The sequence below is a fragment of the Notolabrus celidotus genome, chromosome 1, assembly GCF_009762535.1.
Source record: "Notolabrus celidotus isolate fNotCel1 chromosome 1, fNotCel1.pri, whole genome shotgun sequence".
NCBI classification, from domain to species: Eukaryota; Metazoa; Chordata; class Actinopteri; order Labriformes; family Labridae; genus Notolabrus; species Notolabrus celidotus.
The window spans coordinates 4,375,525-4,388,702 of NC_048272.1; the positions used below are offsets into that span (position 1 = coordinate 4,375,525).

Below are 13,178 nucleotides of genomic sequence, written 5' to 3' on the forward strand. Positions count from 1 at the left end.
CAAAGAAAGTACACTGATTTAAAGAATGTAGCTACCTACTTAAAAATGTCACTATTCTTACACCTGAATACCACAGACAGGCTTTGTCTTAATGATATACAATCTGTGGTTACTGAGACACACACAATGCCCTAGGTTGCATTTAAAATTTGAGTCCAAGCTGCTGCAAGTACTTGAAAACATCCATGACAAAATAAATATGAGCCAGAAAATTAAAATAATAACTTTCAATTCCTTTAGATGTAGCTTCATCAGTGAATATGAATATGCTCACATGTATTTTCGCTGCTTATCTGAGAGTATATTGTACTTGACCCTTTTCAAACTCAGCAAGACAAATGAGATGAAGGAAAAACAGTCATATAAGGTAAATAATTAATATTTTTTCCCCCCATTGTTCGTGAATAAAGTGTTTTCCAATATCAAAATGTTTTGAAGACATTCAGATAGGTACAATTTGTTGAAACCAGAACTTACCAAAATCAAAAAATGTGTGTCAATTTATCAACAGACCTTGAAAAGACACTTCTCAGTCTTCTTGCAACTTCATTTAAGTGAACAGATTCTTAAGTTCTGTAATAACCAGAGGTGCCACATCCTCATCCATCTTTCCTGACTGATTTCTTCCTGTTGCATGTCCATGTCTAAGTGTGTCTTCATGTGTGTGTTTGCCCCCCTTGTTAGTTGAAGTGTGCCTCTGCAGAATCCCGATGACCCGATGTTTAAAGAGGAATTCCTGTCTTCTCGCCTCCATTGAATGTAGCGTCTTTATGGCCTCTTTGGAACTCAGTTTGTAAACACAAATACTGCAACACAAAAGGAAAGGAGTGGCAAAATGGCACACAGGAGGAAAGGAGTTGCATACTTGAAGCATCTGCTGGATTTTCATGTCTACATATACTGACACATATGCATGGCAATAGGTAAGGGTAAAAGGAGGTTCAAGTCTGCTCACTATGGGTTTTGAGGAGCAAAATAACAACATTCACTGCATTAAAACCAGAAATTAACCTTAAAGGGACAGTTTTTTCTTTTTTCTTTATGTATGAGGTGCTTTCCGAAAGTAAGCATATTATCCTCAGATATGCCATTCAGCTCAGCTGCTGAATTGAGAAATGGGCTGGAGAAACTGTGCATCACCATTGACTGCTTGCCAACAGGCTGTGTGCAAATCTCAACTGTTAGGCTTTTCTCGGAACAATACCAGAACTCTGGTTGGTTTCTCAATAAACCGGCTACACTAATGCCCCCATCAGAACCCCATCCCTCCAGAAAACAAGAACTATCCCTTTAAGAAATGGGTTCAAAACAGAAGAGGATGTCTTTCAAAACCTGGGTGGATGTGTGTATGCAAACATGTACCTCTGTGTGTGGCAGTGTGGGAGTCTCTGAGAGAGAGAATGAGATGAGTTAAGGAGATGGACTGATTGTGTGTGTATGTGTGTGCGCGCGTGGGTGCGTGCGTGCGTGCGTGTGCGCATCAGGGGGTGGGTGCATTAGTCTGTGTCAGACAGCAAAGAGTGCCGCAGTTATCTAGGAATCTGAGCCAAAGCAACCTCAGTAACAGACAGAGAGAGCAGGAGGGCAGAGAGAATGATGAACTGAGGAAAAAAATGAAAGCAGAGTAGGAAAAGAAGATAGACAAGTATAACACTAGAGACCTCCAAAAGGACAGGTCTGAAAACACTTTCCATCTAAATAAATTTTAAAGCAATATAAAGTGAAGTGAAAGTTTGCTGAGAATCTTCAACAAATCAAGACAGGACGAAGGACTCACAGTTGAGTTGAAGGAGGCTCTTTTCTTGGTGGAAAACCTGGACCAGATTTTGTTTCTGAATTTTCCCCATGATTCCATTCGGTTCTCTGGGTTTGCTCCCTCTGCTATCTCTGTATGTGGGAGCTTTGCTGTCCTCGGACTCTTCTCCGGCCTGCACACGCCCTCCCTGCAGGGACACTCTGGTCGCTGCACCTATCCAGCCTGGCACCAGGGCCTGTGAGGGTCAAACTGGGACAGCAGCCTGCAGGATGGGGGTCTCACTTCCAGCCATCTCAGATGTACTGCAGAGGGTGGAGCATAGGAACAATTTCCCTCAGGTTCAGCATAAGGTAAGACACATAAGCTACAGCACATTTGTCCAAACAAGACTTATTTAACCCACCTTGCAAATAACTAAACCATATTCTAAGAAAAGCCAAAAATGTACCCTTTCCAATCAATTATTTCTCAGTAATTTAACAGTGTGGTGGTAAGGAGAGATGGATAGATTGCTTATTTAATGTACATGTGCCAGCAAGACTGAACAGTGCCATCATTCTGAAACCAGTAGGTCCATCCTCATGGGACAGTCATCTCACTAAACTTGGCACCATCTGACAGCCGTGGGGCAATGACAGTCAGCAATCAAAGAAGGGATAAAATTAGGTCTGCCTTAACAATGTTCTCATCATATGGTTGTGCTGAGCTCATGCAGCAACTGGTGTGTGAGGGAGGTGATTACACAGGCTGATGTAAGTGTAAAAGACAGGTTGAGTGTGACACAAGGCATGACACTGAGCTGTGAAGTTTGTGTGCGGTTCAGCTGCACTATACAATATACTATACAATACAATTGGAAAGAAGCAAATTCCAAGCCAATGCAAAGTTTGCAAGAAATTGAATCCTTAGCTAACATGATGTGAGCTCGGGTGTGAACTAGGGAGCAATAAGCTAATGTAATTTTAGCTAGGCTGAGTACTGATATGAGCTGTTGTCTAATGGTAATTCATGGGTTATCAAATATGTTGATTTCCTTTGAAATGTGTCCTGACATCCCACCAGATTTTCACTATCAATTGTCATATCTCTAAATAAATGATTCAGAAGAGATGTTAACCATTTTCCGATTTGATCGCTGTCTTTGCAGACTGGAGGTGTGAAAGAGCGTCTGGTTCAGCTGCAGCGCTGCATGCGCTCTCTCCAGGAAACAGGGGGGCCCTGGAGTCACAGAGGCCAGGACAGCAACTCTCTAGGGGCCATTTTGGCTCTGATGGCAGCTGTACTGACAGAGTGTGACCTCCACTGTCACAGCCAGGCCCTTGGGGTGATGGCCAAACGACTGGGTGAGGAGTACACATTTATATCACCCACCTCTGCAATACACAGATGAATACACTTGCAGGGAAACACTGACACACACACACACACACACACGAATGCGTGCACGAACGCACGCACGCACGCACGCACGCACGCACGCACGCACGCACACACACACACACACACACACACACACACACACGCACCAAAACACACATACAAAATGCCAGTGCAGTCACTCCCCCACACATAGTAAACAGAACCTCAGTGGGGCCTGCTAAGTGCCGGTCATAGGTGAGTGCATTGGAATTTAACTGCACTGAGAACAGTGAAACAAACCCCTATGTACATGCACACAGCTACACTTACTCTATGGATCATGATGTGCAGAAGCTTTAAAGAGTCACAATCCAAACTGGAACCTCTCGGTGTAGATTATAAAGACAAAGCTTCTATTTTGAACCCCTGACAACAGTGTGATAACCCAATCTGTCTCTGGGGTGACAGAGAGTGCAGCCGTGGGGAGAGAGGGGGAGAAAGACCTGCTGCTTTTACTAAAGAGCATCACACAATATCCGCCCACAGGTAGGTACACTTGGAGTGATTACATACAAAAACACACAACCATTGTTGATCAATACCTTGAATAGAGATGTACTTTATATGGTTATTAGTTGCCCCTTTGGAGAGGTTACATCCCCAGGACTGTGCAGAGATTTACAAGCTTGGGATCAAAGAGAATGGCATCTACACCATTCAGCCTGACCTGCACAGACCAGCTTTGGAGGTATTTCAGCTTCACCACACTCATAAAACACACAAACAGACCCCCTCCCTGTTTCTCCACTTTTAGAGGTGTGCATGCTCTCTGCTGATCACTAAAATCTAGCCTTCATCATATCTTTGTTTTGGCATAGGCTAAATGTGACATGGAGACAGTGGGTGGTGGATGGACAGTGATCCAGTATCGGCAGGACGGCTCACTGGACTTTAACAGGACGTGGCAGGAATACCAGGAGGGCTTTGGCAGTCCACAGGGAGAGCTGTGGCTGGGGAACGCAGCACTTCATGCCCTCACCTCTACTGGACAACACCAAGTTCGTATAGAGCTGGAGGACTGGCACCAACAAAAGCGTCACGCTACCTACAATAACTTCAAAGTGGGCTCAGAGGCACAGAGGTGAAGCATTATGTAAAGGCACAAATACACAATTCCTACAAAAGATATCAATATTAAAGCCCCCAAAAATGTGTCTATAGGTGCTCGGTATTCTGATAGAAATGATCTGACAAAAATATGTAACACTCAAAGTGTGGACCATAAACTGTGTAAAAGTGAAAGTAACACAGAAGTTCCTGAAACTTGCATTCTGTCTAACTGCTATAATGTGTTGAACAATATTAGAAAATAGTCCTACTTCTCATTTAATTATTTTAGTCCGAATGGTCCCAATGGTTAGTATAAAATCTTCTACAACGCAGCATGATATTCACATTGGAAAAATTGCCCCATTTAGAGTCACGTTAATTTAAAAGCAAGATAGGGCATGGCTACCTGTCATGGCGTGCAGCTATCTTAACCAGGGGTTCTCAAACTTTTGGAGCCAGGGACTCCTTACAGGTGAGAAAATTGTCCAAGGACCCCCTCATAATTGTAAAACAGATTAAGCACATGCTTACTATCATTTGCACTCTTAGTTGCCCTTGGAACGATTTGTATTGTAAAACTTCATCAATCTAAATACTTAAGACCTACCATAGTGATAAACAGGTAACACTTCAATCTGAATCATGTAAATACCACTTGTATACTTTAAAACAGAGGGTCATTTCATTCCTTGTAGACTCAACATGACAGCCTTTATACTTTTCAAGTAATTGATCTTAAAAGCTTTCAGAAAATTAGAAGTAGCAAGACTCACATATCCCTTCGAGCCACTAAATGGTATCATAACAATGGTGTATATGCTGTTTTTTAATGACACAGCACAATTCTATAATTTATTAGAAATGTATTCTAACTATTTCAGGGACCGCCACACTATGGTTCGCAGACCCCCAGGGGTCCCAGGACCCCACTTTGAGAACCACTGATCTAAACAACCTGTCCAAGGGTTAAAGATTACACCTTGTAGTCTTAATATGGTCACTTATGGTTTAAATAAAAAAAAGATGCAGCCACAATAACAAACATGTTGCTACTTGATGTTTGATGCAACTGTAGCTATGACTTTTAAATATTTACAAAGAAAAGTCTTTATTGAATGTAACTCTCAAAATGTACTTTTGCCAACAGCAACATCACCACAACTGACGTTGCATTTGGTTTTGAATTTCACCAGTAAATATTGTAATAACATTGAAATTATCTACAGTCTACATGAGACGTAGTTGTATGTGTTTTTCATGTATAATAACTTTGTTGTGCCCATATACAAACCTGGATGTTATATACAACCCTTGACAAAAAAAAAAGTGTCACATGTTGCTTCTCTTTTCTCCAGGTATCGTCTTACAGCACGGGAGTACTCAGGCGATGCAGGCAATGCCTTGAGCTACAGCAAACGATACAACCATGATGGCAGATCCTTTAGCACCACTGACCAAGACTATGACCGTTATGCAGCCGGGAACTGTGGTCAGTACTACGGTGCAGGCTGGTGGTTTGATGCCTGCTTGGCAGCTAACCTGAATGGACGGTATTATCGAGGTCGTTACAGTGGGGTGACCAATGGTATCTACTGGGGGACATGGTACATCCTGACAGATGGACGAACAGGAGAACGCTACTCCTTCAAGAGGGTGGAGATGAAGACAAGACCCAGGAACTTTGCAGGAACATCCTAAAGACTAAGATCCCATTTATCAGTGTACCATTCTTTAAACTACAATAGTACTAGCCACAGTTCTGCATTGGCATCACAGTTGATAGATGTTTCACTCAATGTGTGGCAGCTTTTATGCCAGTCATCAGTTATATGACAAAAGCAGCTAATAGACTATAGAATAAAGTATTCAAAAATGTCCAAACACTTAACTTGCTAAACTTAACTTATTGCATGTATCATTTGTTCAGGGTAATTCTTTCCTGCAAAACCAAAGAAAATCAATTTTTCAAAATGTGTATTGAAAATACAGTATGTGGATGTTATAGTACATTTCTAGAATCTTTATTGGAGAAATGATATGGTGTGATTAATTTCCATCTTTCACAAGGGTGCTGGGTGAGGTATGAAGACCGAGCTGCAACCTCCTGTGCTGAAAACGGTGCAAGTGCCAAAAACTGTAGTTCCAGGAATGGCCACTTGAGGCTGGCTTAAAGAATGAGTCAACTCCCAAATGGGCCCATCTTAAAGTGCCCTGCCTAGTTAACAAATTAATAAGTTGACAAAATGGTTTTATTTCCCCAAACCTGAACACTAGGTTGATTGTTTTTATTACCTGTTATACTGCTTTATAGTATCTGTGTTGAAGTTATGCAAAATTAGGGACATGGTAAGTTTGGTTTCAGGCTATCATCTGGGGGTCACTTCAGTTAATTCCAGTCATTCACCTTGACCTTTCGGGGACTTGTTTGTGCCTTTTTTTTTTCAAGTGTTGGACATATGCCTGGCTGTGCAGTTAACTATATTATCAGGATGTCCAGGAAATCGGTGCTCCAACCAAGTGGCAACTTCTGGTCTTCAGGAATGAAGCTGACGTGGAAGTGCTAAAAACTACAGTTCCTAAGTGTCCATTTAAGGCTGGATCCAGGCATTGGAAACCACAAACAGACCCATCAAGTAATCCGTTGTGACCATACAGTAAAAATAAACGTGTTTACAGCCCTGCTGTATTGTAATTTCTCTATCAGCACACACTATAGGGGGAGGTACATTTTCTTTATAATTCATTAATTTTGAAGATGTTAAAGTGACAAGTGTTGAATAGTTAGGGGCATAGCTGACTTGACTGACAGGATGGCACACTCTAGCTATTAGCCAGGGGCCTGCCTCACCTCCACCTCTTTATGCGGCGCTGTTTGTAAAGTTGTGCACACTGAAAGTAGCACCAACATTTCTCCACATTTAGCTCCAAAACGTCATAAAACTGTAGAGTGAAATTTTAAAAGTCACTTTTTTAACATAAAGAGGAATATTTGTGATCTTCTTCACATTTAATTTTGTTGTGAAAAATATATTAAGTTAAAATTTTGTTAAATCCAAATGCTAAATCTAAATCTAAATGTTAAATCTAAATCTAAATGTTAAATCTAAATATTAAATATAATATAAATGATAAATATAAATATAAATGTTAAATGTTAAGTATAAATATTAAATGTTGCTCTGCAAACCTAAATATTTAGCTGATATGCAAATTCACACTGTTGCATATCAGCTAAATATTTAGGATCGCAGATCAACATTTAGTATTTGTACTTAACATTTAAAATTTATATTTATATTTAACATTTAGATTTAGATTTAACATTTAGATTTAGATTTAGCATTTGGATTTAACAATGATTTTAACTTAATATATTTTTCAAAACTAAATTAAATGTTAAGAAGATCACAAATATTCCTCTAAATGTGATTTAAAAAAGTGACTTTTAAAAATTCACTACATTTTTATGACGTTTTGGAGCTAAATGTGGAGAAATGTTGCTGTTATTTTCAGTGTGCACAACTTTACAAACGGCGCCCCATACCTCTTTGCCTCTTGTTAAGTTGATGGAAAGTTAGGTCGAGTCAGTATTACCTATATATGGCGACCACCGACAATATAGGTTTCAAAACCAGGCTTTAGAAACCAAAGAGTGTCGTCACAGAGACTACATCCATGTGTGATAAAGTCTATGGCTCCAATTGTTTTAGTTCATGAACACTAGCCATATGTTAGCACTAATCAGAAGGTATCTGCGTCCCTCTTTATGTGCTGGTTAGCTTGTTTTTCATACATTGATTTATTTGTTGCAGCCTGTACATCATGGGGGTAAGCACTATTGAAGTATCCAGGCATGCTGTAAGTAAGCTATGTTCCACAAGCTCTCTGAGCTTTCTAAGCCTAAAAATATATGACTCAGGCCAGCAACCAACATAAATAGAAACTCTGCCTTTAACATTTTTTTGGAAATACTAAACATATGATGGCGTTATGTTTTCCAGTTGAAAGCGCTCCCAAAACTTACACAAAACTTTGAAATTGTATCAAATGTCAAACTGGAATTATGTACTTATTATTCAGCTTGCTAATCATCCTGCTTTGTTAAATACTTGATCCTGATTGGTCAAAACCTCCTAGCAGCAGTAATTAAATCTGAAGGTGACACTAGGAACAACCAGATTACACACATCCTATTGAATCAGTCTATGAAAAGGAGTCCTGGCACATTTAGTTTTCCCTGTTTTTTATTTTTAAAATGTTTTTTTTATATTTCAAATCAGCAGACTAAAGCTGAACAACATGGATGAGACCTCAAAATTTACCTTGTACATTTTTTAATGAAAAATGTAACTTTTGTTTCTTTGTTAATGGCTGACCAGTCACCAAAAAAAAGGACAAAGAATAAAGGAGGATAACCGTGCAGAGACTAGCAAAAGAGCTGAGTGAGAGCGATGTTGACCAAACTGGAGGAATAAAGAACATGAAGTATGAGCTTTTGCATTGTCACATTTGTTTTATCCTGGTCACAGTTGCTAGCAGGGAGATTGCAGCTTGCAACAACTAACTTGTTTGTATCATTAAGCTAGCCAGCAAAAATACCAAATAATCAAATTTTAAATGATTACTGTTGTTTTATTACATCTCTTACAAAAAAAAGTGTGTGTCTTAACAAATAAAATTGGGTCAGTTATTGGACATTAAGTTTATTAGTTTTGTTTGTCTTGGTAAAGCTTGCTTCAAGAGGACTGCTGCAAGTTCAAACTTGGCAATTTAGCCAGCTAATAAATCAGCCTTTTAACTGTACATTGTATAACATTTATATAGAGCATTTGCTGACTAGTCACTCATCTCCCGCTCCACCATCTCATCAAAAAATGTTCACTTCAGGTACAAAATTCAAGGTGTTGGTGAAATGCGAAAATTGCGGCTCCAAAGCAGCAGTTGAAAAAACCTATGGGTTTCATCACGATGGCTAAATCTGTTTATTTTATAAAGTTTAGGTAGATTAATCACTCATTGTCACCTTATGATTGTAATGTAATGTATTTTAGGTCAGATGATGTATCCAGGGAAAATGTCTGAGTTACTGAGGCTAAAAGTTATCATGACCCTGCAGTTAGTTGATACACAGCCTCTCAAATCCAAACTTCAGCACCATGTCGTTCATGGAACAGAGAGCTGACAGGGATTTTAATAGACCCATTTCTGTCCACCCATAGACCCCTCTGTTCCTCATCCAGCTGTTTTAAAGCTGAGCCAAACCCAAAGCTGGTGGTTTCACACATAACGCACAGGAGCCTAGTTTTAGGAGAGGCCATTTTTCATACCTAGCTCATACTTTCCCAGGTCTAAGTCTGACATACTGACCTTTGGGAGCTCTACTCTGTCGTCATACCCTAAAACCAACCTCGACCACAAAACCGTCACAGAGAAACACACTGCTTTCTGAAATTGGCACCAGGCAGGCAGAGCCATAGAGAGTTTTCTGGGAATTCAGAGTTGGTTTGTGAGGCCTCAGTTTGACTGAATAATGCTTGGTTGATTCTAGTTGTGTGTGTGTGTGTGAGCGGTCTATCCCTCCAACAAGCTGGGTGTCTAATATTAACCAGTGAGGGGGCTCAGCATGCTCCAATCTAAACACACAGACTCACCACGGGTAGACTCCCAACCAGTCAAGGTATTTCACACACACTACTTATACACACACTGGGACATGCCTCTATTCAGGTGCACACTTTTTTTTCCATCTCTCACACACATACTCGCATACACACAGGAGGCTCTGTCTCTCTCAGCAGACAAAGAGATGAATGATGTGCTTGACTTCATTAAAACAAGAGCACTTTAAACATGAAGTGCCCTCTATTTAAGATGGTTTGATCATGCTGCCTCAATTATCATTATTAAGCCACTAGCTTTTTTTTTCCCTTTTCTTTGTCTCACATAAATGCTAACAGAAAGCCGCTCAACACACACATTCTCACACACATACACACTAACAGCAGAAAGTTCACTGAATGCAATCAAAATCATTCACCCATATAAGCATTACCATATCAGCTTGCTCATTTGGTTTCATCTTTGTGTGTGTGTCTGCACTACAGGAGAAAACAATAAAAGGTTGAAAGGTCAAAGACTATGCTCTGCCCCCTGGTGGCTTCATTTCGTATTGAAGAGTGCAAGAAAAGCTCTGTTTTTAACCAAAGATATCTGCTGGAATCTGCAGTGAGTCTGCTTGGAATGAACACATTTTAGGTCCCTATAAAGTTTAAAATGACATTGATATTTTAAAAGTGTAAAATTAAGGTTAGAAATTACCTAAAAACAAACCTTACTGAGCTGCACTCACTTGAAATGTCAATGAGTCCCTCTATCATCTTCATTTCTCCTCTTTGAATCCATCAGTCTTGTTGACAGGGAGGAACAGAGGCCCAGGGTTGTGTCACCACAGTATCCTGGCACTGTGTCTGGCGCTGGGTGATAGTGTAGCTGCTGCAGAGTGTGAGGGGTACCCGCAGGCTCTGCTGCCCTCAGGCCGGAAGTTTCAGCCTGGGCAGCGGTTAGCCAGCACATCCCGCTTTGAGAAACACAGCACTCCTCTGAGGGGAGTTCCCCCTGTAACCCAGTATCAATTATATCTGTGAGCTATAAGAAGACATCAGATTGAAAACAGAAGCCTAACTTACCTTGATGACTCTTGGAAAATATGTTAAAAACACTCATTGCACTTGAGGGGGGGCATGAATAAGATGTGTAATCAAGATCATTTTCAAGTCATGATGAATGCAGAAACTCTTACAATCATACTAATACTTAAAATAACTTTATTTATATTACTTTTAGAACAAAAATCCAGACCGTGCCTCGGAAAACAACCAAAAACAGGTCAGATCATAAAGCAACACATCAACCCAAGAACATGACTGAACACAGCAAGATTATTAGAGCATAGTCAGTAACACGTCAAACCAAGAGGACAAAAGATAAACAAAAAAACTGAAAAAGATAAAGACAGAAACAAGAGAACAATAGAAAAGAATAAAAAGTAAAAGTGTGGAGATAATACAAACATTAACCACAAAAAATGTGACTGCAATACATGTTGAACACATTTTTTTCATCTCTTCATGCAGGTGACATCCATCCATCAATCCAGACAACTTAAATAGTGATCAAGAAAGTGCATCAGCAGAATGAAGCTTCAACTTACGCTGCACAATTTCACTTAGTTCACTTCCCACATCAAGTTTCATCCTCAGCTCTACTTCAGTGTCAGACGGCACCAGAGTGGACCAAAACCTCATGAAATGAATAATCTGCTACTGTAGATAGAGCAACAATAAATCCAGCATACCATGTAGACAAACAGCAACAATATAGACTGACTGTTTAAAATCCACCATCTCTCATTATGACTACTTCAAAACTTAACTGTACAACAAGTAAATATGTCTGCTAACACCAGGTGGCGATATTGTGTAACAGAGACAGAAAAAATGGTTGTCTCCCTTGTCTGGCTGGTACTTTCACATGAGAAACAAAAAGAAGCAGAAACACTGAGCATAGAAATGAATGAACAATAGATATTGTGCTCCATATGAAAATAAACAGTCAAAACAATAAGTGGGTTAAACACAAAATGCTTACGAGCTAACTGCTGCCAGAAAAAGTGAATGATGTCATGTATTAAGCTTTCATTTAGGAAAAATGTGATTTCTTACAGTGGTTTGATGTCAATGAATGATAAGTTTTAAGGTCATGTCATAGGACAAGTGAAAAAACAAGAGCAATGGCTTGCAAATGTCAAACAGGGCTTACTCTCCCCTCCACACTCAAGACCCTCAGAATAAAAGAATAGCATAGAAAACACTATTTGTATGCATTGTGCATGCAAAAGGCAAAAAATTGTCTTTGGCTTGTACATGCTGGCGACAGGACATGGCCATTTTACTGTCAAGTAAAGCAAAATAGATTGTGTTAGTAAAACAATATGTATAAATCAAATACATAGTGAAACATTTATTTCATGTATGAACGTGTTCTCATAAGCCAAATCTTAAAAAATGTCCAACACTGTGATTGTGCAAGTATGGTTCAATAGAAGACAACCTTTGTAAATCAAATTTAAAAAAAGTCTAAAATATGTTGGTGGATACCTTTGGCATCATTTTAAAAGTGTCTTTTTAATTAAATGGTTGATAGTCATTTTTACATCCATTTACTTCTGACACTGTAAGAACTCACTTCAGTTTGTCTACTATGTCCTCTAGTTACTATGTTACAATGTCATTTAGCAGACGCTTTTATCCAAAGCGACGTACATACGAGAACAAGAACAACACAAGCAAATATCTAGACAAGAGGAAACAAGATCAGTAAGAGTAACAAAGTGCTTCAAGTCCATTTGGATGCAGGTACTGCCAAGCAGTGTAAAGGCAATGCACAAAAATAAATAAGGATTTTTTTTATTATTTTAGTAAAATAAGGAACATCTACAATGAAGCAACCAAACAAATTAAGACCTTCCATTATCATCATCAACAATTAACTTGTCATCACCACAATAATGACCAAAGTACCAAGTGCTGGGTCACTCCAGAGCTGAACACAGATTCCCAGAGTAGAGCAGGACAGTGTGAGTCAACTGTAGATGGAAGACCCGATCTGCTACTGGGGACAACAGTGGAGAACAGTCTAGCTAAGTGCAGTCTAGTCTGACAACAAATCCTGATGTCAAATAAGGAAATTTCACAGACACCTTAGTTTTACTTGATGAACCTATTGAAAGCCATGTTACTAAAGCTCTATGTGGAGAGCTGCTTGTGTCTTAAAATCATTCAGATATTTGACTCTTTTCTGAACCACAATAAGAGTGTTCTTTTGTTGTCCTTTTTGTGACAACCCTGAATAAAATAAATTGAATTAAAAACAGTTGATAAACCCTATAATTATG

The 13,178-nt window shown here is 39.5% G+C and overlaps 1 protein-coding gene and 1 long non-coding RNA gene across 2 annotated transcripts; one reads left to right on the plus strand and one right to left on the minus strand.

Moving 5' to 3' along the window:
- On the minus strand, positions 1 to 10,726 carry LOC117817769. Its single transcript, XR_004632202.1, has 3 exons — positions 10,575 to 10,726; positions 1,778 to 2,058; positions 1 to 806 (listed from the first exon to the last, which is right to left on the minus strand). It is a non-coding gene; the product is annotated as an uncharacterized LOC117817769 (long non-coding RNA).
- si:ch211-157b11.8 (fibroleukin) lies at positions 2,694 to 6,872 on the plus strand. The gene is made up of 6 exons (XM_034690530.1): positions 2,694 to 2,757; positions 2,904 to 3,099; positions 3,584 to 3,661; positions 3,751 to 3,863; positions 3,994 to 4,256; positions 5,581 to 6,872. The coding sequence occupies exons 1-6, from the start codon at positions 2,740 to 2,742 to the stop codon at positions 5,921 to 5,923; spliced, it is 1,011 nt and encodes a 336-aa protein (XP_034546421.1). The 5' UTR covers positions 2,694 to 2,739; the 3' UTR covers positions 5,924 to 6,872.
- Positions 10,727 to 13,178: the final 2,452 nt, after the last annotated feature.

Bases quoted from the DNA above. Each gene is read 5' to 3' on its own strand.
- si:ch211-157b11.8 (XM_034690530.1), top strand. The intron at 3,100-3,583 runs GTGAGGAGTACA...CTGGGGTGACAG, and splicing joins GGTGATGGCCAAACGACTGG to AGAGTGCAGCCGTGGGGAGA. The intron at 3,864-3,993 runs GTATTTCAGCTT...GTTTTGGCATAG, and splicing joins TGCACAGACCAGCTTTGGAG to GCTAAATGTGACATGGAGAC.